The sequence below is a fragment of the Oncorhynchus mykiss genome, chromosome 15, assembly GCF_057628025.1.
Source record: "Oncorhynchus mykiss isolate SJ-2025 chromosome 15, ASM5762802v1, whole genome shotgun sequence".
Lineage (NCBI taxonomy): Eukaryota > Metazoa > Chordata > Actinopteri > Salmoniformes > Salmonidae > Oncorhynchus > Oncorhynchus mykiss.
Window position 1 is genome coordinate 23,900,001 of NC_143036.1, and position 25,303 is coordinate 23,925,303.

The 25,303-nt window shown below is 43.7% G+C and overlaps 1 protein-coding gene across 22 annotated transcripts in view; it reads left to right on the forward strand.

Annotated features, from left to right (window-relative positions):
• LOC110489823 (abl interactor 1) overlaps positions 1-25,303 on the forward strand; it is a 67,254-nt gene that overhangs the window by 35,560 nt on the left and 6,391 nt on the right. For 2 of the 22 annotated variants that reach the window (XM_021562752.3, XM_021562756.3), the window contains exons 4-9: positions 9,971-9,985; positions 13,005-13,126; positions 14,109-14,249; positions 18,666-18,766; positions 19,725-19,835; positions 24,417-24,665. In XM_021562752.3, the coding sequence (XP_021418427.2) occupies positions 9,971-9,985; positions 13,005-13,126; positions 14,109-14,249; positions 18,666-18,766; positions 19,725-19,835; positions 24,417-24,665 (739 nt within the window). The remainder of the gene's footprint in view (positions 1-9,970; positions 9,986-13,004; positions 13,127-14,108; positions 14,250-18,665; positions 18,767-19,724; positions 19,836-24,416; positions 24,666-25,303) is intronic. The other 20 variants (XM_021562754.3, XM_090199654.1, XM_021562758.3 and 17 more) reach the window with 14 other exon arrangements.

Genomic DNA, 25,303 nt, shown 5'->3' on the forward strand with positions numbered 1-25,303 from the left:
TTCTCTGGTCGTATGAAACCAAGATTTAACTCTTTGACCTGAATGCCAAGTGTCATGTTTGGAGAAAACCTTGCACCATCACTACGGTGAAGCATGGTGGTGGCAGCATCATGCTGTGGGTATGTTTTTCAGAGGCAGAGACTGGGAGACTAGTCGGGATCAAGGGAAAGATTAACAGAGCACAGTACAGAGATCCATGAAAACCTACTCAAGAGCGCTCAGGACATCAGACTGGGGCTAAGGTTCACCTTCCAACAGGACAATGACCCTAAGCACACAGCCAAGACAACGCAGGAGTGGCTTCGGGACAAGTCTCAATGTCGTTGAGTGGCCCAGCCAGAGCCCAGACTTGAACACGATCTAACATCTCTGGAGAGACCTGAAAATAGCTGTGCAGTGAGTCTCCCCATCCAACCTGACAGAGCTTGAGAATGTCATACCCAAGAAGATTCGAGGCGGTAATTGCTACCAAAGGTTATTCAACAAAGTAATGAGTAAAGAGTCTTTACTTTAGAATATTTATGCAAATGTGATGTAGCATATATATATATATATATATAATTACACAGTGCCTTGCGAAAGTATTCGGCCCCCTTGAACATTGCGACCTTTTGCCACATTTCAGGCTTCAAACATAAAGATATAAAACTGTATTTTTTAGTGAAGAATCAACAACAAGTGGGACACAATCATGAAGTGGAACGACATTTATTGGATATTTCAAACTTTTTTAACAAATCAAAAACTGAAAAATTGGGCGTGCAAAATTATTCAGCCCCCTTAAGTTAATACTTTGTAGCGCCGCCTTTTGCTGCGATTACAGCTGTAAGTCGCTTGGGGTATGTCTCTATCAGTTTTGCACATCGAGAGACTGACATTTTTTCCCATTCCTCCTTGCAAAACAGCTCGAGCTCAGTGAGGTTGGATGGAGAGCATTTGTGAACAGCAGTTTTCAGTTCTTTCCACAGATTCTCAATTGGATTCAGGTCTGGACTTTGACTTGGCCATTCTAACACCTGGATATGTTTATTTTTGAACCATTCCATTGTAGATTTTGCTTTATGTTTTGGATCATTGTCTTGTTGGAAGACAAATCTCCGTCCCAGTCTCAGGTCTTTTGCAGACTCCATCAGGTTTTCTTCCAGAATGGTCCTGTATTTGGCTCCATCCATCTTCCCATCAATTTTAACCATCTTCCCTGTCCCTGCTGAAGAAAAGCAGGCCCAAACCATGATGCTGCCACCACCATGTTTGACAGTGGGGATGGTGTGTTCAGCTGTGTTGCTTTTACGCCAAACATAACGTTCTGCATTGTTGCCAAAAAGTTCAATTTTGGTTTCATCTGACCAGAGCACCTTCTTCCACATGTTTGGTGTGTCTCCCAGGTGGCTTGTGGCAAACTTTAAACGACACTTTTTATGGATATCTTTAAGAAATGGCGTTCTTCTTGCCACTCTTCCATAAAGGCCAGATTTGTGCAATATACGACTGATTGTTGTCCTATGGACAGAGTCTCCCACCTCAGCTGTAGATCTCTGCAGTTCATCCAGAGTGATCATGGGCCTCTTGGCTGCATCTCTGATCAGTCTTCTCCTTGTATGAGCTGAAAGTTTAGAGGGACGGCCAGGTCTTGGTAGATTTGCAGTGGTCTGATACTCCTTCCATTTCAATATTATCGCTTGCACAGTGCTCCTTGGGATGTTTAAAGCTTGGGAAATCTTTTTGTATCCAAATCCGGCTTTAAACTTCTTCACAACAGTATCTCGGACCTGCCTGGTGTGTTCCTTGTTCTTCATGATGCTCTCTGCGCTTTTAACGGACCTCTGAGACTATCACAGTGCAGGTGCATTTATACGGAGACTTGATTACACACAGGTGGATTGTATTTATCATCATTAGTCATTTAGGTCAACATTGGATCATTCAGAGATCCTCACTGAACTTCTGGAGAGAGTTTGCTGCACTGAAAGTAAAGGGGCTGAATAATTTTGCACGCCCAATTTTTCAGTTTTTGATTTGTTAAAAAAGTTTGAAATATCCAATAAATGTCGTTCCACTTCATGATTGTGTCCCACTTGTTGTTGATTCTTCACAAAAAAAATACAGTTTTATATCTTTATGTTTGAAGCCTGAAATGTGGCAAAAGGTCGCAAAGTTCAAGGGGGCCGAATACTTTCGCAAGGCACTATATATATATATATATATATATATATATTATAATTTCAAAAAACAGTTTTTGCTTTGTCATTATGGGATATTGTTTGTAGATTGAGGGGAAAAAACAATCCATTTTAGAATAAGGCTGTAGCGTAACAAAATGTGGAAAAGGTCGAGGTCTGAAAACTTTCCGAATGCACTGTATACACAATCCATGTCGCAATTGTCTCGGCTTAAAAATCCTTCTTTAATCTGTCTCCTCTCCTTCATCTACACTGATTTGAAGTGGTATTAACAAGTGACATCAATAAGGGATCATAGCTTTCACCTGGATTCACCTTGTCAGTCTATGCCATGGAACGAGCAGGTGTTTTTAATGTTTTGTGTACTTAGTATATGTGACAATACGTAATGTGTATATACAGTACCGGTCAAAGGTTTGGACACTTACTCATTCATGTTTTTTTTTTCTTCTACATTGTAGAATAATAGTAAAGACATCAAAACTATGAAATAACACATGGAATCATGTAGTAACCAAAAGTCTCCTGTACTCCCTGTTCACCCACGACTGCGTGGCCACGCACGCCTCCAACTCAATCATCAAGTTTGCGGATGACACAACAGTGGTAGGCTTGATTACCAACAACGACGAGACGGCCTACAGGGAGGAGGTGAGGGCCCTCGGAGTGTGGTGTCAGGAAAATAACCTCACACTCAACGTCAACAAAACAAAGGAGATGATTGTGGACTTCAGGAAACAGCAGAGGGAACACCCCCCTATCCACATCGATGGAACAGTAGTGGAGAGGGTAGTAAGTTTTAAGTTCCTCGGCGTACACATCACAGACAAACTGAATTGGTCCACCCACACAGACAGCATCGTGAAGAAGGCGCAGCAGCGCCTCTTCAACCTCAGGAGGCTGAAGAAATTTGGCTTGTCACCAAAAGCACTCACAAACTTCGACAGATGCACAATCGAGAGCATTCTGTCGGGCTGTATCACCGCCTGGTACGGCAACTGCTCCGCCCACAACCGTAAGGCTCTCCAGAGGTAGTGAGGTCTGCACAACGCATCACCAGGGGCAAACTACCTGCCCTCCAGGACACCTACACCACCCGATGTCACAGGAAGGCCATAAAGATCATCAAGGACAACAACCACCCGAGCCACTGCCTGTTCACCCCGCTATCATCCAGAAGGCGAGGTCAGTACAGGTGCATCAAAGCTGGGACCGAGAGACTGAAATCAGCTTCTATCTCAAGGCCATCAGACTGTTAAATAGCCACCACTAACATTGAGTGGCTGCTGCCAACACACTGACTCAACTCCAGCCACTTTAATAATGGGAATTGATGGGAAATTATGTAAAATATATCACTAGCCACTTTAAACAATGCTACCTAATATAATGTTTACATACCCTACATTATTCATCCCATATGTATACGTATATACTGTACTCTATATCATCTACTGCATCTTTATGTAATACACGTATCACTAGCCACTTTAACTATGCCACTTTGTTTACATACTCATCTCATATGTATATACTGCACTCAATACCATCTACTGTATCTTGCCTATGCTGCTCTGTACCATCACTCATCCATATATTTGTATGTACATATTCTTTATCCCCTTACACTGTGTATAAGACAGTAGTTTTGAAATTGTTAGCTAGATTACTTGTTGGTTATTACTGCCTTGTCGGAACTAGAAGCACAAGCATTTCGCTACACTCGCATTAACATCTGCTAACCATGTGTATGTGACAAATAAAATTTGATTTGATTTTACTTTGGCCGCCTTTCCTTCCAGTTCTCTGCTCCAATGACTGGAACAAATTGCAGAAATCACTGAAGTAGGAGACTTATACATCCCTCACTAATTTCAAGCATTGGCTGTCAGAGCATCTTACCGATTGCTGCAGCTGTACATAGCCCAGCTGTAAATAACCCATCCAACCAACTACCTACCTTTATCCCCATTTTTCTTTCTGCTCTTTTGCACACCAGTATTTCTACTTGCACATCCTCATCTGCACATCTATCACTCCAGTGTCAATTGCTGAATTGTAATTACTTCGCTACTATGGCCTATTTATTGCCTTACCTCCTTACTCAATTTGCACACACTGTATACAGATTTCTACTGTGTTATTGACTATTTTTGCTTATCCCATGTGTAACTTGTTTTTGTCGCACTGCTTTTTAAAATCTTAGCCAGGTCGCAGTTTTAAATGAGAACTTGTTCTCAACTGGCCTACCTGCTTAAATAAAATGAGGAAAAAAACATTTCACGCAGTCTCCTCTTAAAAGTTGATGTTGAGATGTGTCTGTTAGTTGAACTCTGTGAAGCAGAGGTAACGCTGGGTCTTCCTTTCCTGTGGGGGTCCTCATGAGAGCCAATTTCATTGGTGGTTTTTGTGACTGATTGACTGACCTTCATGTCGTGAATTAATGATGGACTGCCGTTTGCCTTTGCTTATTTGAGCTGTTCTTGCCATAATATGGACTTAGCCCTATTTGGTAAAAGACCGTCTTCTGTATACCACCCCTACCTTGTCACAACACAACTGATTGGCTCAATCGCATTAACAATGGATGAAAATCCACAAATGAACTTTTAACCAGGCACACCTGTTAATTGAAATGCAATTCAGGTGACAATGAGTTGGACCGCAGAGTAAAGGAAAAGCAGCCAACAAGTGCTCAGCATATGTGGGAACTCCTTCAAGACTGTTGGAAAAGCATTCCTCATGAAGCTGGTTGAGAGAATGCCAAGAGTGTGCAAAGCTGTCTAACAGGGCAAAGGGTGGCTACTTTGAAGGATCTCAAATGTAAAATGTATTTGGATTTGTTTAACCCTTTTTTTTTGGGTACTACTACATATACGTGTTATTTCATAGTTTTGATGTCGTCACTATTGTTCTACAATGTAGAACGTAGTACAAATATAGAAAAACCTTTGGGAAAAAAAAAAAAATCTTATTGGCCTATTAACTACACTGAACAAAAATAAACGCTACATGTAAAGTGTTGGTCCCATGTTTCATGGGCAGAAATGAAAGAGCCCCAACATTTTTCTTACGAACAAAAAGCTTATAGCTCTAAAATATTGTGCGCAAATTGGTTTACAATCCTGGTGGTGAACATTTCTCCTTTGCCAAGATAATCCATTAACCTGACAGGTGTGTCATATCAAGAAGCAGATTTAACAGCATGATCATTACACAGGTACACCTTGTGCCACACTAAAATGTGCAGTTTTGTCACACAACACAATTCCACAGATGTCTCACATTTTTAGGGAGCATGCAATTGTTATGCTGACTGTAGGAATGTCCACCAGAGCTGTTTCCAGAGTATTGAATGTTTTCTTTACCACTTCAGTGGGCAAATGCTCACCTTTGATGGCCACTGGTACGCTGGAGAAGTGTGCTCTTCATGGATGAATCGCGGTTTCAACTGTCCCGGGCAGATGGCAGAAAGTGTGTATGGTGTCGTGTTGGTGAGCAGTTTGATGATGTCAACATTGTAAACCGAGTGCCCCATGGTGGCGGTGGGGTTATGGTATGCGCAGGCATAAACTACTAATAATGAACACAATTGCATTTTATCGATGGCAATTTGAATGCGCAGAGATACATTGACGAGATCCTGGGGCCCATTGTCGTGCCATTCATCAACCACCATCACCTCATGTTTCAGCATGATAATGCACGGCCCCATGACGCAAGGATCTGTACATAATTCCTGGAAGCTGAAAATGTCCCAGTTTCTCCATGTCCTGCATACTCACCAGACATGTCACCCATTGAACCTGTTTAGATTGTTCCGGAACGACGTATACGACAGCATGCTCAACAGCCTGATCAACCGTATGTGAAGGAGATGTGTCGCGCTGCATGAGGCAAATAGTGGTCAAACTAGATACTGACTGGTTTTCTGATCCACGGCCCTACCTTTTAAGAATGTTTTTATTTTTTACAAGGTATCTGTGACCAACAGATGCTTATCTGTATTCCCAGTCATGTGAAATCCATAGATTAGGGCCTAATGAATTAATTTCAATTGACAGATTTCCTTATATGAACTATAACTCGGTTAAATCTTTGAAATTGTTGCATGTTGCGTTTTTAAAAATATTTTCAGTGTAATTTACTGCATGGTGATGTCACCATTGAAGGCCAAAACTCCCTCCCACCAAATAGGCAGACATTTCAGGTGGTCTTTTCCAACAGCTCTTACACTAAAACGCAATAATCATAGTTTTCACAATTTCACAGTATTATTCCAAACCACCCCCCCCCCCCCCCCCCCACACACACACACACGCGATTGGTACCAAAGTCATGTACAGTATGTTGCAGTATCCCTGTTGGAGAGAAGAGAGACGAGTAAAAGAGAGGAGGAATGGAAGGCTCAATATCTTAATGGTATTCACTGAACTCTATGACATTCTATTGACCATCTAAGCTGCTGACTCATACAGAGGATCACCATGTTCTCTCCAAAAGCGTCTTTTTCACAACACTATGGCAGAAGATGAGATGTATTTTCCCAGTCAGCTGCCACTTAATCTAGTCAGCGCATTCAGGAATGCAGGGGAGATGTCAGATGTTGCTTTAGACTTCGTTTCCTCAACGAATGTGTTCTTTTTCGTCCTTGGTAAGTCGTATTAGATACATGGGGAACAAAATATAGCCTCCTTAACTCGGCTGCCAGTGATGGTGTACTTCTAAAAACGTTTACTACTGTTACGAAACCGTTACGAAACCGTTTCGAGCCACTGTTTGGGGGGGGAACGCATTTTGAGTTCTTGAAGATGGCATGTTTATAATATAGTAAGTGTCATCAACATGTCTTGAAGGTGACTTCCGTAGTGCTATCTGATGTCTCAGACTTTTTCCTCCTAGGGCCCTTAGCTCAGCACCTCTTCTCATCCCTGTGTAAGCAGTATCGGCATACAGCCTGCCCTTTTACACTTTAATCACATCGTTCACGTCATAGCCCAGGTCTAGCACTGTGTTAGTGCATTTATGAATATGGATCTGTCACTCAATCAAATGTATCAATCACATGTATTTTATGAAGCCTTTATGACATCAGCAGTTGTCACAGTGCTTTACAGAAACTGAGCCTAAAACCCTAAAGAGCAAGTAATGCAGATGCAGAAGCACAGTGGCTAGGCAAAACTCCCCAGATGTAACCAGACAAATCGCTTCAATCTGTCGGTATGATCATTATTCAGGCAATCCAGGTTATAATGACTGGATCTGTGCAGTGATTTGGCTGACATCCTATGTACAGTACCAGTCAAAAGCTTGGACACACCTACTCATTCAAGGATTTTTCTTTATTTTGACTTTTCTACATTGTAGAATAATAGTGAAGACGTCAAAACTATGAAATGACACACATGGAATCATGTATTAACCAAAAAAGCCTTAAATCTAAATATTTTTATGTTTCAGATTCTTCAAAGTAGCCTCCCTTTGCCTTGATGACAGCTTTGCACACTCTTGGCATTCTCTCAACCAGCTTCTTGTGGTAGTCACCTGGAATGCATTTCATTTATCAGGTGTGCCTTGTTAAATGTTCATATGTGAAACCTCCCAGGTGGCGCAGTGGTTAAGGGTGCTGTACTGCAGCGCCAGCTGTGCCACCAGAGACTCTGGGTTCTCTGTCGTAACCGACCGCGACCGGGAGGTCCGTGGAGCGTCTAGGTTAGGGAGGGTTTGGCCGGTAGGGATATACTTGTCTCATCGTGCACTAGTGACTCCTGTGGCGGGCCGGGTGCAGTGCGCGCTAACCAAGGTTGGCCACATTGGTGCGGCTGGCTTGGGTTGTGTATCGGAGGACGCATGACTTTCAACCTTCGTCTCTCCCGAGCCCGCACGGGAGTTGTAGCGATGAGACAAGATAGTAGCTACTAAAACAATTGGATACCATGAAATTGGGGAGAAAAGGGAGTAAAAAAAAAAAAGTTTATGTGGAATTGCTTTCCTTCAGCCAATCAGTTGTGTTGTGACAAGGTAGGGGTGGTATATAGAAGATAGCCCTAAATGTCCATATTATGGCAAGAACAGCTCAAATAAGCAAAGAGAAACGACAGTCCATCATTACTTTAAGTCATTACTGAACATTTCAAGTACTTTATCTTCAAGTGCAGTCGCAAAAACCATCAAGCGCTATGATGAAACTGGCTCTCATGAGGACCGCCACAGGAAAGGAAGACCCAGAGTCACCTCTGCTGCAGAGCATAAATTGGCCCAGACCCATTAAGAAGGAAATAAATTCCAGAAATTAACTTTTAACAAGGCACACCTGTTAATTGAAATGCATTCCAGGTGACTACCTCATGAAGCTGGTTGAGAGAATGCCAAGAGTGTGCAAAGCTGTCAAGGCAAAGGGTGGCTACTTTGAAGAATCTCAAATATAACATATGTTTTGATTTGTTTAACACTTTGTTGGTTACTACATGATTCCATATGTTATTTAATCGTTTTGATGTCTAAACTATTATTCTACAATGTAGAAAATAATACAAATAAAGAGAAACCCTTGAATGAGTTGGTGTGTCCAAACTTTTGACCGGTACTGTATGAGCAGTCTGGTTCAGTCATCCAGGAGGATGCATCTACTCTTTTTGAAACTCTTCTGTTGCATATAAGCATTGGCAAATCCTGCTTAGACTCACTCAGGCCTGAACATTGACCCAACCCCACTCTGCTTTAGCCTTCACCCATTGCTCAGTCCCTACAATAGAGATCGCAGCACGGTGGGATTTTGAGCTACAGTTTGATATGCTAATCCCATTGGTTTTGGACTGGGATAACAACACCCTCCATCAGTCAACACGGAATGGTCCTGTCTGAAATAACTGGTGCCTGTAGCCTAATAGTAATAATCAGTCAACACGGTCCTGTCTGAAAGAACTGGTTCCTGTAGCCTAATAATAAGCCATATTTCAACAACAAAAACGCTTTGGTGCACCCTCTTTTCCAGTGTCACTTTCTTGATTTGAATATACCATACATAGCTTCATTATACTACATTTGATGAATCTACCTAACATTGGCCTTCCCAAGAACCTCCTGTTTTATCTTGTTTCTTGTGATGCGCTCGGAATGGCCAATAGGGAGCCTGCATAATTGATGACCCACTTGACTTGGTGCTTGTCGTAGTGCAGAGCAGTCCCATGGTGTGAACACTAGCTGTTTCTCTATTTGACTCTCTCAAACATACATTACAGTGCACCTGTCTATGAGAAATTGCTTTTCTTCCTAGAGCATAAGTGCATAGGTTCAGCGTTCATGATAATTTGTAAAATTACACCAAGATGCAGTACAGTTTGACAGTCAGTTTGTACATATGCGCTGAACTGACATTGTTTCCAAAGGGGAGACACAAAAGGACTTTGTGTGTATATGTATATGTACATATATATATATTTTTTTCTTGTCTTTTTTTACATTATTCAGTAGTATGATGCATTGAAATACCCATTTCACTGCGCAATGGCAACATCCACATGGATTTGTGAGAATTCCTACTTGTAGGTGTGGTAGATATGAATCAACACAGGGGACAAAAACAACCATTGGACCCACACTGTTATGGTGCAGTGCAATGACATCAAACAACTGTTGCCCAGGTCTTGAGAAATGTTTACTCAGTGTAAATAATGTTTTGAAAAGTCTCCTGTAATTTGGGTTCTTTTATCGTTCAGACATGGCGATTTTGACATATACCTTCTCTCTCTTTCTCTCTCTCCCTCCCTCTTTCTTCCACCTACGTTAAGTGGCTCAAAGCCAAGGTAAGTCCTGTTTGTCACATGACCCATCTTGCTGTAGTACTCTGCTATTGATAGCTGCTTCAAAAAAAAAAAAAATTCATGTATTTGATTCCTTATTTCCCCCTAAACCAATCCATAGTACAAGTAGGCCTTGTCCAGCTGCCGCTGTAGCCTTCATTATTAGAGGCTTAGTAGCACAGCTTATCGTGTCAATATCCAGCGCCTTCAGAAAGTATTCACACCCCTTGACTTTTTCCACATTTTGTTGTGTTACAGCCTGAATTGAGGTTTTGTCACTGGCCTACACACAATACCCCATATTTTTTTTTTTTTTTAGAAATGTTTACAAATTAATTAAATTAAAAGCTGACATGTCTTGAGTCAAGTATTCAACCTCTTTGTTATGGCAAGCTAACATCAGTTTAAGAGTAAAAATGTGCTTAATGACTCAATAAGTTGCATGTGTAGCAGTGTGATGTTGTTCCCCTAGATTATGCACAAAGTTGCACACAAGGACCAATTCAAATAGGCCAGGTCAAGAGGGGATGTTAATAATTTGATAATAATAATAATAATTCAGTGTGTTTTTTTATTTAATTACAGCTGCATAGCTGCTTTTATTTGGTGTACAAACACTTTTTCGTATCAATATTGTACATACATGTGATTGTAAAAGTTTTGTATATTTTGGTTTGGTCCATCGCGGGTTATCTGTATTTCCATACCCCCTTATTGTTCTCTTTTGCCTGACCTTCAGCTAGCGAGGTATGTTGTCCTTGGCTCCCAAATTGTTTAATATAAAACCGTCATAATGTTACACAATGTACTGTTATGCTACCATAAGTTTGTTACAATGTGGATAATATAAAGATTTATGTTACCCTAGTTAGCGAGCTTTGTGAAACTTGTTATCTATTGTAACTTGTGAGTACTTGGGACAGTGTTTGAGTGAGTGTCCATGTGCTTGCGCAGGTGCCTGAGAGCTAGGACTGCGCCAAGGGTTAACATAATGTGTGTTGTCTCTTCATGTGCAGGGCAAATAAAAAATAATTTAACTAGCAGACCTCCGGTTCTGGCAGCGTCCTATTTAAAAGTACACAACGCAGAACGAACCATGCTACACATGGACATACTTTTTTTTTATGACTACCTCATCTCTGTTCCCCAATCATATCATTTACTGTGAGGTTCCTCAGTCGAGCAGAGAATTTCAACCACACATTCAACCACGAAGACCTGGGAGATTTTGCAAAGAGCACCTATTGGTAAAAAAAAAGTAGACCTTGAATATCCCTTTAAGCATGGTGATGTTAATAATCACACTTTGGATGGTGTATCAATACACCCAGTCACTAAAAGGATACAGTCGTCCTTCCTAACTCAATTGCCGGAGAGGAAGGAAACCGCTCAGAGATTTCACCATGAGGCCAATGGTGACTTTAAAACAGTTACAGAGTTTAATGGGTGTGATAGGAGAAAACTGAGGATGGATCAACAACATTGTAGTTACTCTTCAACACTAACCTAATTGACAGAGTGAAAAGAAGGAAGCCATTACAGAATAAAGATATTCCAAAACATGCATCCTGTGCAACAAGACACTAAAGTAAAACTGCTAAAAATGTGTCAATGAAATGAACATTGTCTAAAATACAACGTGTTATGTTTGGGGCAAATCCAACACATCACTGAGGGCCACTCTTCATATTTTCAAGTGTGGTGGTGGCTGCATAATGTTATAGATATGCTTCAGTGGAGGCTGGTGGGAGGTGCTATAGAAGTACGGGCTCATTGTGATGGCTGGAATGGAAATCACACGTGTGACTCTGTTCCAATAATTCTATTCCAGCCATTACAATGAGCCTGTCCTTCTATAGCACCTCCCACCAGCCTCCACTGGTATGATTGTCATCGGCAAGGACTAGGGAGTTTTTTTTAGGATAACAAGAAACGGAATAGAGCTAAGCCCAGGCAAAATCCTAGAGGAAAACCTGGTTCGGTCTGCTTTTCAACAGACACTGGGAGACACATTTTCAGCAGGACAGTAACTTAAAACACAAGGCCAAATATACACTGGAGTTGCTTACCGAGACGACATTGGACGTTCCTTTGTGACCTAGTTACAGCTGACTTAAATTGGCTTGAAAATCAACGGCAAAACTTGAAAATGGTTGTCTAGCAATGATCAAACAACCAATTTGACAGAGCTTGAAGAATTTTTATAAAGAATCATGTGAAAATATTGTACAATCCAGGTGTGCAAAGCTCTTAAAGACTTACCCAGAAAAGCTCACAGCTGTAATCACTGCCAAAGGTGATTCTAACATGTATTGACTCAGGGGTGTGAATACTTACGGAAATTTGATTTCTGTGTTTCATTTGAAATAATTAAAAAATATAAGAAATCACATTGTCATTATGGGGTATTGTGTGTGTGTGTGTGTGTGTGTGTAGATGGATTAAAAAATATATATTTAATACATTTTGAGTTCAGGCTGTAACACAACAAAATGTGGAATAAGTCAAGGGGTATGAATACTTTCCGAAGGCACTGTATCATGATAGGTATGTTGACATGTATGTGTTGAATCGCTGTTCATATGTGTAGCTGTGTATGATGATCTTATCCGCTGTATGGGTTTTCCAGATAAAATGAGTATGCACCTTTTTAAAATATTTATAACTCTTATTAAAACAATAACCCCAGGAGTCATGAAAAACGCAGATGTTAGCTGTGGCGTCGCCTTAGTTATTGGCTTTGATTATGTTTGTTTTTATGTGCTTGATAGAACACCATGTCCTAAACAAACATGTCACAATGTTTAGCAGGAAGCCCCTGTGGGTTTTACCTGGCCAACCGCCCTGTGACTTGTTCAAAGACCTGTCTGCTAATTTGCTAGAATGTCTCAGTAATGATGTAGCATACTGAATCTGGGAAGCCTATCAGCTTTAGTACTTTTCTGTTGTCATACTAGTTAGTATTTTATGCTACCACTATGTTAAATGTCTTAAACTTTCTTGATTTATTGTCTTTCAACAGCAGCATGGAAATAATCAGCCAATCAGAGGAGGAGGAACACTATCGAGGACCAATCCGCCGACACAGAAGCCGCCTAGCCCGCCGCCCGTGACGGGGCCGATGTCAGGGCGTGGCACTCTAGGGTAAGTGATATATATATATATATATATATTATTTTAATTTATTTTAATGAATGAATCACTTTTTATCTCAACTATTAACTGAGCCAACATGTTAGAAGGCAGGGCGTTTGGTATCCCAGCCGGTGCACAATGTTAGTCACGTCCTGATCTTTTATATAAAATAGCAGTGTAACACTAAGTGGGCACTAATTCTGGGCTTTAGTGACTGCTGGGGAACATACAGCTGAATGTTGGAGCTAGAAATAGACCAGCCCGTCTGGCATTTGCCTGGAATGCCAGATGTCCAGTCTGTCACTGATCGTGGTGTTGCATTCTATTGCATTCCAACTAAACTTTCACATTTTAAGAGGTAACTTCCATTTGTGAATATGGACATTTTCTCCATTATTTTCAATGAGGAATTGTTGTATTCATTGATCTACAGTGCCTTCAAAAAGTATTCACACCCCTTGACTTTTTGTAAGTTTTGTTGTGATACAGCCTGCATTTGATTAAATTGAGTGTTTGTGTCACTGGCCTAGACACAATAATGTCAAAGTGGAATTGTTTTTATTCTTTTTTATAGTTGTTTTTTATATTAACAATGAAAAGCTGAAGTCAATTAGTATATGTATTCAACTCATTTGTTATAGCAAGCTTAAATAAGTTCAGGAGTAAAAATGTGCTTAACAAGTCACATAATAAGTTAAATAGACTCACTTTGTGTGCAATAATAGTGTTTAACATTATTTGTGAATGACTAACTCATCTCTGTACACCAACCATACAATTATCTGTAAGATCCCTCAGTCAAGCAGTGAATTTCAACCACAAAGACCAGGGAGGTTTTCCAATGCCTTGCAAAGGGCACCTATTGGTTGTTTTTAAAACCATTTATGAAAAAAGAAAAAGCAGACTAAATCTAAGTTGAACGGACCCCTGATTCTCATGCATTCTTATTCTCTGTTTATCTCCCCCTTTCTATCTTTGTTGACTTTGACAGACGCAACACGCCCTATAAAACTCTAGAGCCGGTGAAACCGCCCACAGTGCCCAACGACTACATGACCAGCCCTGCTCGTCTAGGCAGCCAGCACAGCCCGGGTCGCACTGCATCTCTCAACCAGAGACAAAGAACCCACAGGTAACTGACACGGTAGGGTGGCAGGTAGCCTTGTGGTTAAGAGCGTTGGGCCAGTAACCGAAAGGTCGCTGGTTCGAAACCTGATCCGACTAGGTGAAAAATCTCTCGACGTGCCCCTTGAGCAAGGCACTTAACCCTAATTTCTCCTGTAAGTCGCTCTGGATAAGAGCGTCTGCTAAATTACTAAGATGTAAAAAATGTGACGATACCAGTATCGCAATATTTTTTGCATGAAGCAGACATCCCTGGTCCTTTTTTAAAAACCTGCTGTATGTAAAATATTGTGTGCTTGGAAAATGTTTGTTTCCAACATAAGGGCTGTTTTCCTGAAGAAGTTAAATCCGCTTTGTGTTTGTTTTCATTGCCATGATACTAACCAGTAAAACACACTCACGCTCGCCTAGTAGTTAGAGCGTTGGTCCTGTAACCGAAAGGTTGCTGGATCGAATCCCCGAGCTGACATGGTTCGTTCTGCCCCTGAACAAGGCATTTAACCCACTGTTCCCCAATAGGCCGTCATTGTAAATAAGAATTTGTTATTAACTGACTTGCCTAGTTAAATAAATGTAATTTGTGCGCAGACCGATGGATAGACACACACATATACTATTGTCCTACTCAACAGCTCTGAATGTCTCTCCCACAGCCTCTGTTCTAACATGGACATGACAAAAGGAACCCTCCCCAAATACTTTGTATCCCCCATGTCTTACAAACATTTCAAATCTCTTCTCTTAAATTCATCAGCTTAATGTGCTTTCACACCTCCCCCGCCCAAATACTGTAAATCCAACATTTAGCTGACAAGACCCGGAAGGCTTCAGCCGTTTGGGAATGAATGTTCTTCAAGGCCTGCGGCGTAAAGTGTCCTTCGAAAATCCTAAGTCCTCTGTACATTTAGACCCCTGCCACGATCACTGAAATGTGTCCGTCAGAAAGCCACCCTGCGAGAGCTGAGATATGAGTCAGGAGTGATTTTGAAGTTGCTTCATTAGCTAAGAAGGCTGTGCTGCTGACTGAGATGGTCATAAATATTACATCACTTTCCTTTTTTTTCTCCTGTCCCTCTATCATTTTGGCACACATGCTACTCCTGTTTCCTTTCTTTGCTATTTTCTCTCCCCTTTGTTCTTTCTCTCTTTTGCTTGTGCTCGCTATCTCGTGCGCTCTCTCGCTATCTCGTGCGCTCTCTCGCTATCTCGTGCGCTCTCTCGCGCTCTCTCGCTATCTCGTGCGCTCTCTCGCTATCTCGTGCGCTCTCTCGCTCTCTCGCTCGTGCGCTCTCTCGCTCTCTCGCTCGTGCGCTCTCTCGCTCGTGCGCTCTCTCGCTCGTGCGCTCTCTCGCTCGTGCGCTCTCTCGCTCTCTCGTGCGCTCTCTCGCTATCTCGTGCGCTCTCTCGCTATCTCGTGCGCTCTCTCGCTATCTCGTGCGCTCTCTCGCTATCTCGTGCGCTCTCTCGCTATCTCGTGCGCTCTCTCGCTATCTCGTGCGCTCTTTCGCTATCTCGTGCGCTCTCTCGTGCGCTCTCTCGTGCGCTCTCTCGTGCGCTCTCTCGCTATCTCGTGCGCTCTCTCTTGCTCTTGCTATCTCGTGCGCTCTCTCGCTATCTCGTGCGCTCTCTCTTGCTCTTGCTATCTCGTGCGCGCTCTCTCGCTCTTGCTATCTCGTGCGCGCTCTCTCGCTCTTGCTATCTCGTGCGCGCTCTCTCGCTCTTGCTATCTCGTGCGCGCTCTCTCGCTCTTGCTATCTCGTGCGCGCTCTCTCGCTCTTGCTATCTCGTGCGCGCTCTCTCGCTCTTGCTATCTCGTGCGCGCTCTCTCGCTCTTGCTATCTCGTGCGCGCTCTCTCGCTCTTGCTATCTCGTGCGCGCTCTCTCGCTCTTGCTATCTCGTGCGCGCTCTCTCGCTCTTGCTATCTCGTGCGCGCTCTCTCGCTCTTGCTATCTCGTGCGCGCTCTCTCGCTCTTGCTATCTCGTGCGCGCTCTCTCGCTCTTGCTATCTCGTGCGCGCTCTCTCGCTCTTGCCATCTCGTGCGCGCTCTCTCGCTCTTGCCATCTCGTGCGCGCTCTCTCGCTCTTGCCATCTCGTGCGCGCTCTCTCGCTCTTGCCATCTCGTGCGCGCTCTCTCGCTCTTGCTATCTCGTGCGCGCTCTCTCGCTCTTGCCATCTCGTGCGCGCTCTCTCGCTCTTGCCATCTCGTGCGCGCTCTCTCGCTCTTGCCATCTCGTGCGCTCTCTCTCGCTCTTGCTATCTCTTGCGCTCTCTCTCGCTCTTTCTCTCTCCACCATTGAGTCATGGGAGAGTGCATCTTCAGCAGGGATCCAGGTTTGCCCTGTTTTAGATGAGTAGATGTGGTACCATCATTTGATGTGGTTATAATATGCTTTAAACTAATATGATATGTTACCACACATCAATACTGCAGGACAAATGGTTCACCAAATATCATACATATGTCCAATAAATTGTGTTCAATACCAAGACTGCCAGCAAGACTGCCGCTTTTTGTCCTTGCCAATTAAGGTCTTTCAAACCAGGTGTTATTTCATCTGAACTTGAATTACTCAAGCAATATCAATGACTTTTTCAGTTATGGAGGAGCAAAAACTCAATCAAGTGCAAAAATGACATACTGCAGCCTTCTAGGTTGGGAGCTGTGCACCACTGCAGTACGTTCAAAAACCTGGATCCTTGTGTAATCCACTGGTGTACTCTCATTCTCTCTCTGACCTGGAAACTTTCAGACACAGAGGCCGTGTGCTGCTGTGCTGTCCTGTCTGCTCTCGTATTGCTCTCCACACACACACAATCTCTCTTTATCAGTCTCTGCCATCTCTACCTGCCTGAGCCCTGATTCAATAAGTGTGTGCGCGTGCGTATGTGTGTGCTGGTGCATGGTGGGAGTCAAGCTTTCACCAACTCCGTGTGGTGGTCTGATTTCTATGAAATTTGATCTCTGGCGACGTGGTTGGGCTAGAGACAGAGGAGCGTAGGAGGAGTGATGGACCTGGAGATGGAGCGCTATAGATGAGGGATGGGGAGAGACGGAGGTGATTTGATTTCAGCTACTGAAAGGGATGGCAAGCGGGAACTGACAGTGAAAGGCAGACAGGATGGGAAATGTGCATTCTCACATAGTGAGGCTTATCTTATCTCACGCAGGGGGGCTTATCTTATCTCACGCAGGGGGGGGCTTATCTTATCTGACGCAGGGGGGCTTATCTTATCTCACGCAGGGGGGATTTATCTTATCTCACACAGGGGGGGTTTATCTTATCTCACGTGGGGGGGGATTTATCTTATCTCACACGGGGGGGGGTTTATCTTATCTCACGGGGGGGGGCTTATCTTATCTCACGGGGGGGGGCTTATCTTATCTCACGGGGGGGAGGAGGCTTATCTTATCTCACATGGGGGGGTGGTTTATCTTATCTCACGCGGGGGGGGGCTGGGCTTCCCCCTTTTCTCATCCTCACTGGATCACATAGTCACAGTAAACCTCTGACTCTTCCCCTCCCATCCTTCTAGGTGGAACTGAGCCCCTGTATATGTGATTCGTGCTGAGGGGACCCCCTGCTGCCAGCCCCCCCCCCCCCCCCCCCCCCAAAAAAAAAGAGGCCCAGGCTAGACTGGCAGGGAAGGGTATGGGGGTCGTGAGCAGGATTTGGGCCTGGGAGGGGGGGGTCCTAGCCAGACATTCATCTGACAGCCTCCAGGTCAGCTGCAGGGCAAGGCGGGGCTTATAGGCTTTGACATAATGCCTGTCCTATGGTATTGACTGAGTGTACAAAACATTAAGGACACCTTTCCATGACACAAACTGACCAGGTGAAAGGTGTTAAATCCACTTCAATCAGTGTAGGTGACAGGGAGGAGACCGGTTAAAGACCGTTTCCTGTGTGTATGAAGACTGGTCCACCACCCAAAGGACATCCAGACAACTTGACACATCGAAGTCAACATGGGCCAGCATCCCTGTGGAACGCATTGGACACCTTGCAGAGACCATGCCCAGATTAATTGAGGCTGTTCTGAGGGCTGAAGGAGGGGTCGGGGTGCAACTCAATATTAGGAAGGTGTCCTTAGTGCTTTGTACTCACTCTAGATGTACTGTATCGACCACAGTGTGTCCTGTTGGTACCAGGTTCAGTGGAATCATGTCTTCTGCATGCAATGTCAATCTTGACATTCTTGATTAATGTAAAGTCCTCTAAACGGATTTTGAACAACACAATATAAATGGTGTAGTGGTTCTGAAGGGCTTTTACCTCTGTCCCTGTGACTGACAGGTTGCGGTGGAGAATTCTAACTGGGACATGGGCATACCAGCTGTGTGCACAAGTGATACCTACTGTCTCCTCTGTGGGTTGCCCTGAATACATTTGTTCTCTCTGTTTCTTTCCCTTTCTCTCTAGTGGTAGCAGTGGGGGTAGTGGCAGCAGGGAGAACAGCGGAAGCAGCAGTATTGGCATTCCCATCGCAGTGCCTACGCCCTCCATTCCCAACTCTGGTCCAGGTGAGCGGGAATTAACTGTACTGTATAGGAACATGGGGTCAATCACACTGGGTATGTTGGAATCTTGTTATGTGTTATCATTTCTAAGCCACCATCTCCTCTCTCTATGTGTGTGTGTGTTTGTGTGTGTGTGTCTCTCTCTCTCTCTCTCTCTCTCTCTCTGTGTCTCTCTCTCTCTCTCTGTCTCTCTGTGTGTGTCTCTCTCTCTCTCTCTGTCTCTCTCTGTGTGTGTGTGTGTGTCTGCATTGTGACTACAGAAACATTAATTCATAAACACATACTACTCTCTCATTGAAAATCCAGTTCATTAAGTCAAGTGAGTACTAGCACAGATGGACAATGCACAGAACACACACACTCCCATCACACAAGGGGAAAATGTAAACAAAGTGTAAATGAGTTGTGTTGCTGGAGGACTGAGTGAGGAGTTATTTAGAACAAAGCTAATCTTACCGGACAGAGGGCTCATAATGACCTATTGTGTTCTGAGATTCTCGCTGTCTCTCTCTCGCTGTCTCTCTCTCGCTGTCTCTCTCGCTGTCTCTGTATGTAAATAGGCTCTCCTGTATTAGGGGTGCGGCTCAATGTTAAAGAGAATAGAAGACTACAGGTGGTTTTGTAGTTGGAAATGGAACAGGGAGTTTGGAACGAGGTGTCCTTTTGGCCTGTTGAGGTCGAGAGAGAAAGGAGACGGAGCTGGATATTAGTGACAGGATATCAGGCCAGCAAGACTGGAGCTGTCTGTAAGCCTGTCACCATGGTAACGCACACTCCATGCTGTATAGCCACAGCGGCGTGTGCCTGTTGCCTTCTTCTTGCAAAGGGGTTGTTGTATGAGATGTTCATGTGTTATTCGTATATAAAGGTGTGGTAAGATGGTACCTAACACCAACATAACCAACCAGCTTGAAACCCCCAATCAGTCACTAACGGAGTGGTTCTGACGCACTCGTTTCAGTCCCGCCAATGTCCGCTCTCCCACCCCCCCCTCCTCCACTTCCTGGTCATCAGGCTCCTCCGCCGCCTCCTCTCCCGGGGCAGGGCAACCCAGGGGCTCCTGCAGTGACAGGTGAGCCCAAAGAACCACCAACCACTAGGCTGTACCGCCGCTCCTCTCTGCCGCCAGTGGACAATCATCGAAACCCCCTCATCTCTGACTGTCGCTATTAGAGGGTTTACGTGTGTGTGTGTGCGCCTCTTGCAGCCTGGTGCTTTAACCATGGGTCCATCTGGTGGTGTATGTTGGTGGTGGGGGGGATCACTTGATGGTGGTGCTTGGGTTCTGGTTATCTATCTACATCCAGGTTAATGTCAAATGGGACACAGACCCAGACGGGGCTGCACGCCGCCTCAGACGGGGCTGCACGCCGCCTCAGACGGGGCTGCACGCCGCCTCAGACGGGGCTGCACGCCGCCTCAGACGGGGCTGCACGCCGCCTCAGACGGGGCTGCACGCCGCCCCAGACGGGGCACTGAAGAAGTCTCTAATGAAACAATGTTCTCTTCCGGGCCCCAGGCTCCAGAAGCCAGTATGCATGTTAATTAAAGTGCTGGTTAATTCAATATGGACATTTTCCATTCAGCCCCCGGGCTATATTTGATTAAATTACCAACCCCTATTTACTTTGTTCAATTGATTTTACGAAGTTCAAAATTACCACACTTTGTTAAGGGAAGATACTTTTTCTGAACAGGTACTTCAACCAATGACCAGCTGCATTGTGTGTAATGTGCTTTTGGAAATTATGTACAGTGGGGCAAACCAGTATTTAGTCAGCCACCAATTGTGCAAGTTCTCCCACTTAAAAAGATGAGTGGTCCCTTTGCAGAAAAACAGCCCCAAAGCATGATGTTTCCACCCCCATGCTTCACAGTAGGTATTGTGTTCTTTGGATGCAACTCAGCATTCTTTGTCCTCCAAACACGGCGAGTTGAGTTTTTACCAAAAAGTTATATTTTGGTTTCATCTGACCATATGACATTCTCCCAATCTTCTTCTGGATCATCCAAATGCTCTCTAGCAAACTTCAGACGGGCCTGGACATGTACTGGCTTAAGCAGGGGGATACGTCTGGCACTGCAGGATTTGAGTCCCTGGCGGCGTATTGTGTTACTGATGGTAGGCTTTGTTACTTTGGTCCCAGCTCTCTGCAGGTCATTCACTAGGTCCCCCCCGTGTGGTTCTGGGATTTTTGCTCACCGTTCTTGTGATCATTTTGACCCCCCGGGGTGAGATCTTGTGTGGAGCCCCAGATCGAGGGAGATTATCAGTGGTCTTGTATGTCTTCCATTTCCTAATAATTTCTCCCACAGTTGATTTCTTCAAACCAAGCTGCTTACCTATTGCAGATTCAGTCTTCCCAGCCTGGTGCAGGTCTACAATTTTGTTTCTGGTGTCCTTTGACAGGTACTTGGTCTTGGCCATAGTGGAGTTTGGAGTGTGACTGTTTGAGGTTGTGGACAGGTGTCTTTTATACTGATAACAAGTTCAAACAGGTGCCATTAATACAGGTAACGAGTGGAGGACAGAGGAGCCTCTTAAAGAAGAAGTTACAGGTCTGTGAGAGCCAGAAATCTTGCTTGTTTGTAGGTGACCAAATACTTATTTTCCACCATAATTTGCAAATAAATTCATTAAAAATCCTACAAATCCTGGATTTTTTTTCTCATTTTGTCTATCATAGTTGAAGTGTACTTATGATGAAAATTACAGGCCTCTCTCATCTTTTTAAGTGGGAGAACTTGCACAATTGGTGGCTGACTAAATACTTTTTTGCCCCACTGTATGTGTGATTGATTTGACTCTGTCTCGGGTGATAATATGAAGTCAGTTAAATTGGCTTGAATCTGTTTAATCTCAGAAGCAAATTGAGGTTGTGTGTGTCTTATGGGACTGTTGGGTTTTCTGACGCAGGGCTCCAAATGTGGGTTTGATTTGATTGACTGTCATAGCTTTGAAGTACAGGGGGCTGTATGTAATCAAGCATCTCAGAGTAGCAGTGCTGATATCGGATCAGTTTAGCCTTTTTCTTTTAGATCATAATGATTAAGATTATATGGACTAAAGGGACCCTGATCCCAGATCAGCACTCCTACTGATGCTTTGTAAATATGGACCGTGGTCTTCATATATGGTTGTATGGGTTTTTGTCCATGTGAAATGTTGCAGATTTTGTCTATATGTTTGAGTGAAGTGGCGGTCCATAATAGGCATGCAGCAGTCGGTCCATGTTATGACAAGTCAGAGAGCTACTGTTATCATTCTACACTCACTCACTCACTCACTCACTCATCAGTATCTGAGAGGAGAGCTTCTCCAGAGAGTTACTGTTTATCATTTTACACACACACACACACACACACACACACACACACTCTCATTCACCAGTATCTGAGAGGAGAGCTTCTCCAGAGAGCTACCGTTATCTGACCCAGTAAACAGGAAATACCCAACTGGAGGAAAACACATTCTACACACACACACATTCATATTTACTGCACACTCACTCAAACACACACACACTTTCATATTTACTGCACACTCACTCATAAACACACACACACTTTCATATTTACTGCACACTCACTCATAAACACACACACACTTTCATATTTACTGCACACTCACTCATAAACACACACACACTTTCATATTTACTGCACACTCACTCATAAACACACACACACTTTCATATTTACTGCACACTCACTCATAAACACACACACACTTTCATATTTACTGCACACTCACTCATAAACACACACACACTTTCATATTTACTGCACACTCACTCATAAACACACACACACTTTCATATTTACTGCACACTCACTCATAAACACACACACTTTCATATTTACTGCACACTCACTCATAAACACACACACACTTTCATATTTACTGCACACTCACTCATAAACACACACACACTTTCATATTTACTGCACACTCACTCATAAACACACACACACTTTCATATTTACTGCACACTCACTCATAAACACACACACACTTTCATATTTACTGCACACTCACTCATAAACACACACACACTTTCATATTTACTGCACACTCACTCATAAACACACACACACTTTCATATTTACTGCACACTCACTCATAAACACACACACTTTCATATTTACTGCACACTCACTCATAAACACACACACACTTTCATATTTACTGCACACTCACTCATAAACACACACACACTTTCATATTTACTGCACACTCACTCATAAACACACACACACTTTCATATTTACTGCACACTCACTCATAAACACACACACACTTTCATATTTACTGCACACTCACTCATAAACACACACACACTTCCATATTTACTGCACACTCACTCATAAACACACACACACTTTCATATTTACTGCACACTCACTCATAAACACACACACACTTTCATATTTACTGCACACTCACTCATAAACACACACACACTTTCATATTTACTGCACACTCACTCATAAACACACACACACTTCCATATTTACTGCACACTCACTCATAAACACACACACACTTTCATATTTACTGCACACTCACTCATAAACACACACACACTTTCATATTTACTGCACACTCACTCATAAACACACACACACTTTCATATTTACTGCACACTCACTCATAAACACACACACACTTCCATATTTACTGCACACTCACTCATAAACACACACACACTTTCATATTTACTGCACACTCACTCATAAACACACACACACTCCCTCATTCAAATATGTTGACGACACAGTCATGAAATATGCTTTAACTGCTGCAGTAATATTTATTGTTGTGAAAATGCTGACGCGTGACAAATGGTAGGCTTCTAGAAAACCTAATGGATTGGTTGTAGTCAGGGTAAATTAAATCTGTTCTGTACTGCGCCGCAAATATGTGTGTGTGTGCTTAAAATGTAATGTATTTCTGAAAAATCCCTCATACCGTAGTACTACATCGACCTGTGACGTGTGTATCTAGTGCACGTTTTTACATCGTCCGAAAAGTCCTGCAATTTGAGTACAGCAAAGAACGTGTGTCACTGTGTAATTACTGCAATGCAGGTTCAATTTCATTGAGCCCAAAACCTCATGTTCAGTGGAGTGCCAGAACGCCACAGGAGAAGCCGAAGCAGCTATCCCCTTTCAACTGTCTCCTAGCCTCAAATGATGTGTGTCTTCTATTCTGCCCTGCCTCTTTTACAAAACAAATGCACACGGGGGCACAAGTAATCGATATTATATCAAGCATGCTTTTTGGGTGAAGATTTTGTGATTGTAGCCAATGATGGATGGAAGTAAACGTTTCTGCACTAAAGGAACGCACGCATCTGGGTGTAAATAAGCATGACTCCTCCATCAGGATTGGCTGTGGTGTCGCCTGTCCCTCCCCCTTCCCTCTTCTGGATCTCTGTGATTGGTGGTGATGCTGGTGGTTCAGTTGCTTCGGGGATCCAATGATTGCTCTGCCGATATTGGGTCTACTCTGTTGTTGGGTGTCGCTGATTCATTTGCTGGGCTCTCTCTTCTCTCCCCCTTTCTGTCCTCTCCCCTTTGTAATTTCCTCTCTCTCTGACTCTCCCTCCTCTATCCCTTTCTCTCTTTCTGTGGGTGTTTTCTACTCTAGCGGTGGCTCCCGGGCCTGGTCTTGGCCCCATCCCCATGTCCCAGTTCGGCACCATCTCACGGCAGATCTCACGGCACAACTCCACCACCTCCTCGGTCTCCATGGTTTCGGCCACGGGCACCTACCGCAGGGCGCCGTCCGTCAGCTCCCAGTTCTCCCTGCAGCAGCAGCAGGCCCTACAGCTACAACAGCAGCAAATACAGCAGCCATACATTAATGGGGGCACCCCCGCCTACCCCCACAACTCAAGTAAGACACTCATGCCCCCCCCCCCTCCACCAACAGCCCTCTACTAGACGGGAGATGGATAGTTTCCCCCTAAAGGGAACTTCCCTCTCATAAACTCCATCACTCTCTTAGAAAAGTGTCCCCCACTGAGTTTGGCGACTCTCACTGGGTGCCACCGAAGCTAATGACATCCCTGTGACTACATCAGTATGTCACTTAGCATGTCCCTCTGGTACACAAATACTAAATGTACACTCGCGGGAAATACTTGTGCATTTATGTAGAATGCTTTCTTGTCCTCGGATTTCCCAGCTGATACAATCCAGGCGATCGACATACGCAAGGATTGCAGAGTCACTGCTTTTTGGTCTCCGTTTAAGTACGAGATGACGTTTTCTTAAATCACAGTTTCTTAGTGTTTTCACAACCTGTTTTTCTTCCCCATTTCCTAAAATGTACCAGCCATCCTCCACAAGGTGACTCCAGCTCAAGGTGTCCATTAACTTAAGCACAGTGTTTATTTTTAGTCATGTACTGTACCCTTCAACACACACTCCAGTGGGACAACCCACACACACACAGTCTCGGTGATGTGGAGGCGTACTGAACTCAGTAACGTCATTAATTCCTGGAAAAGCCAAAAGAATTTGGATAAAATG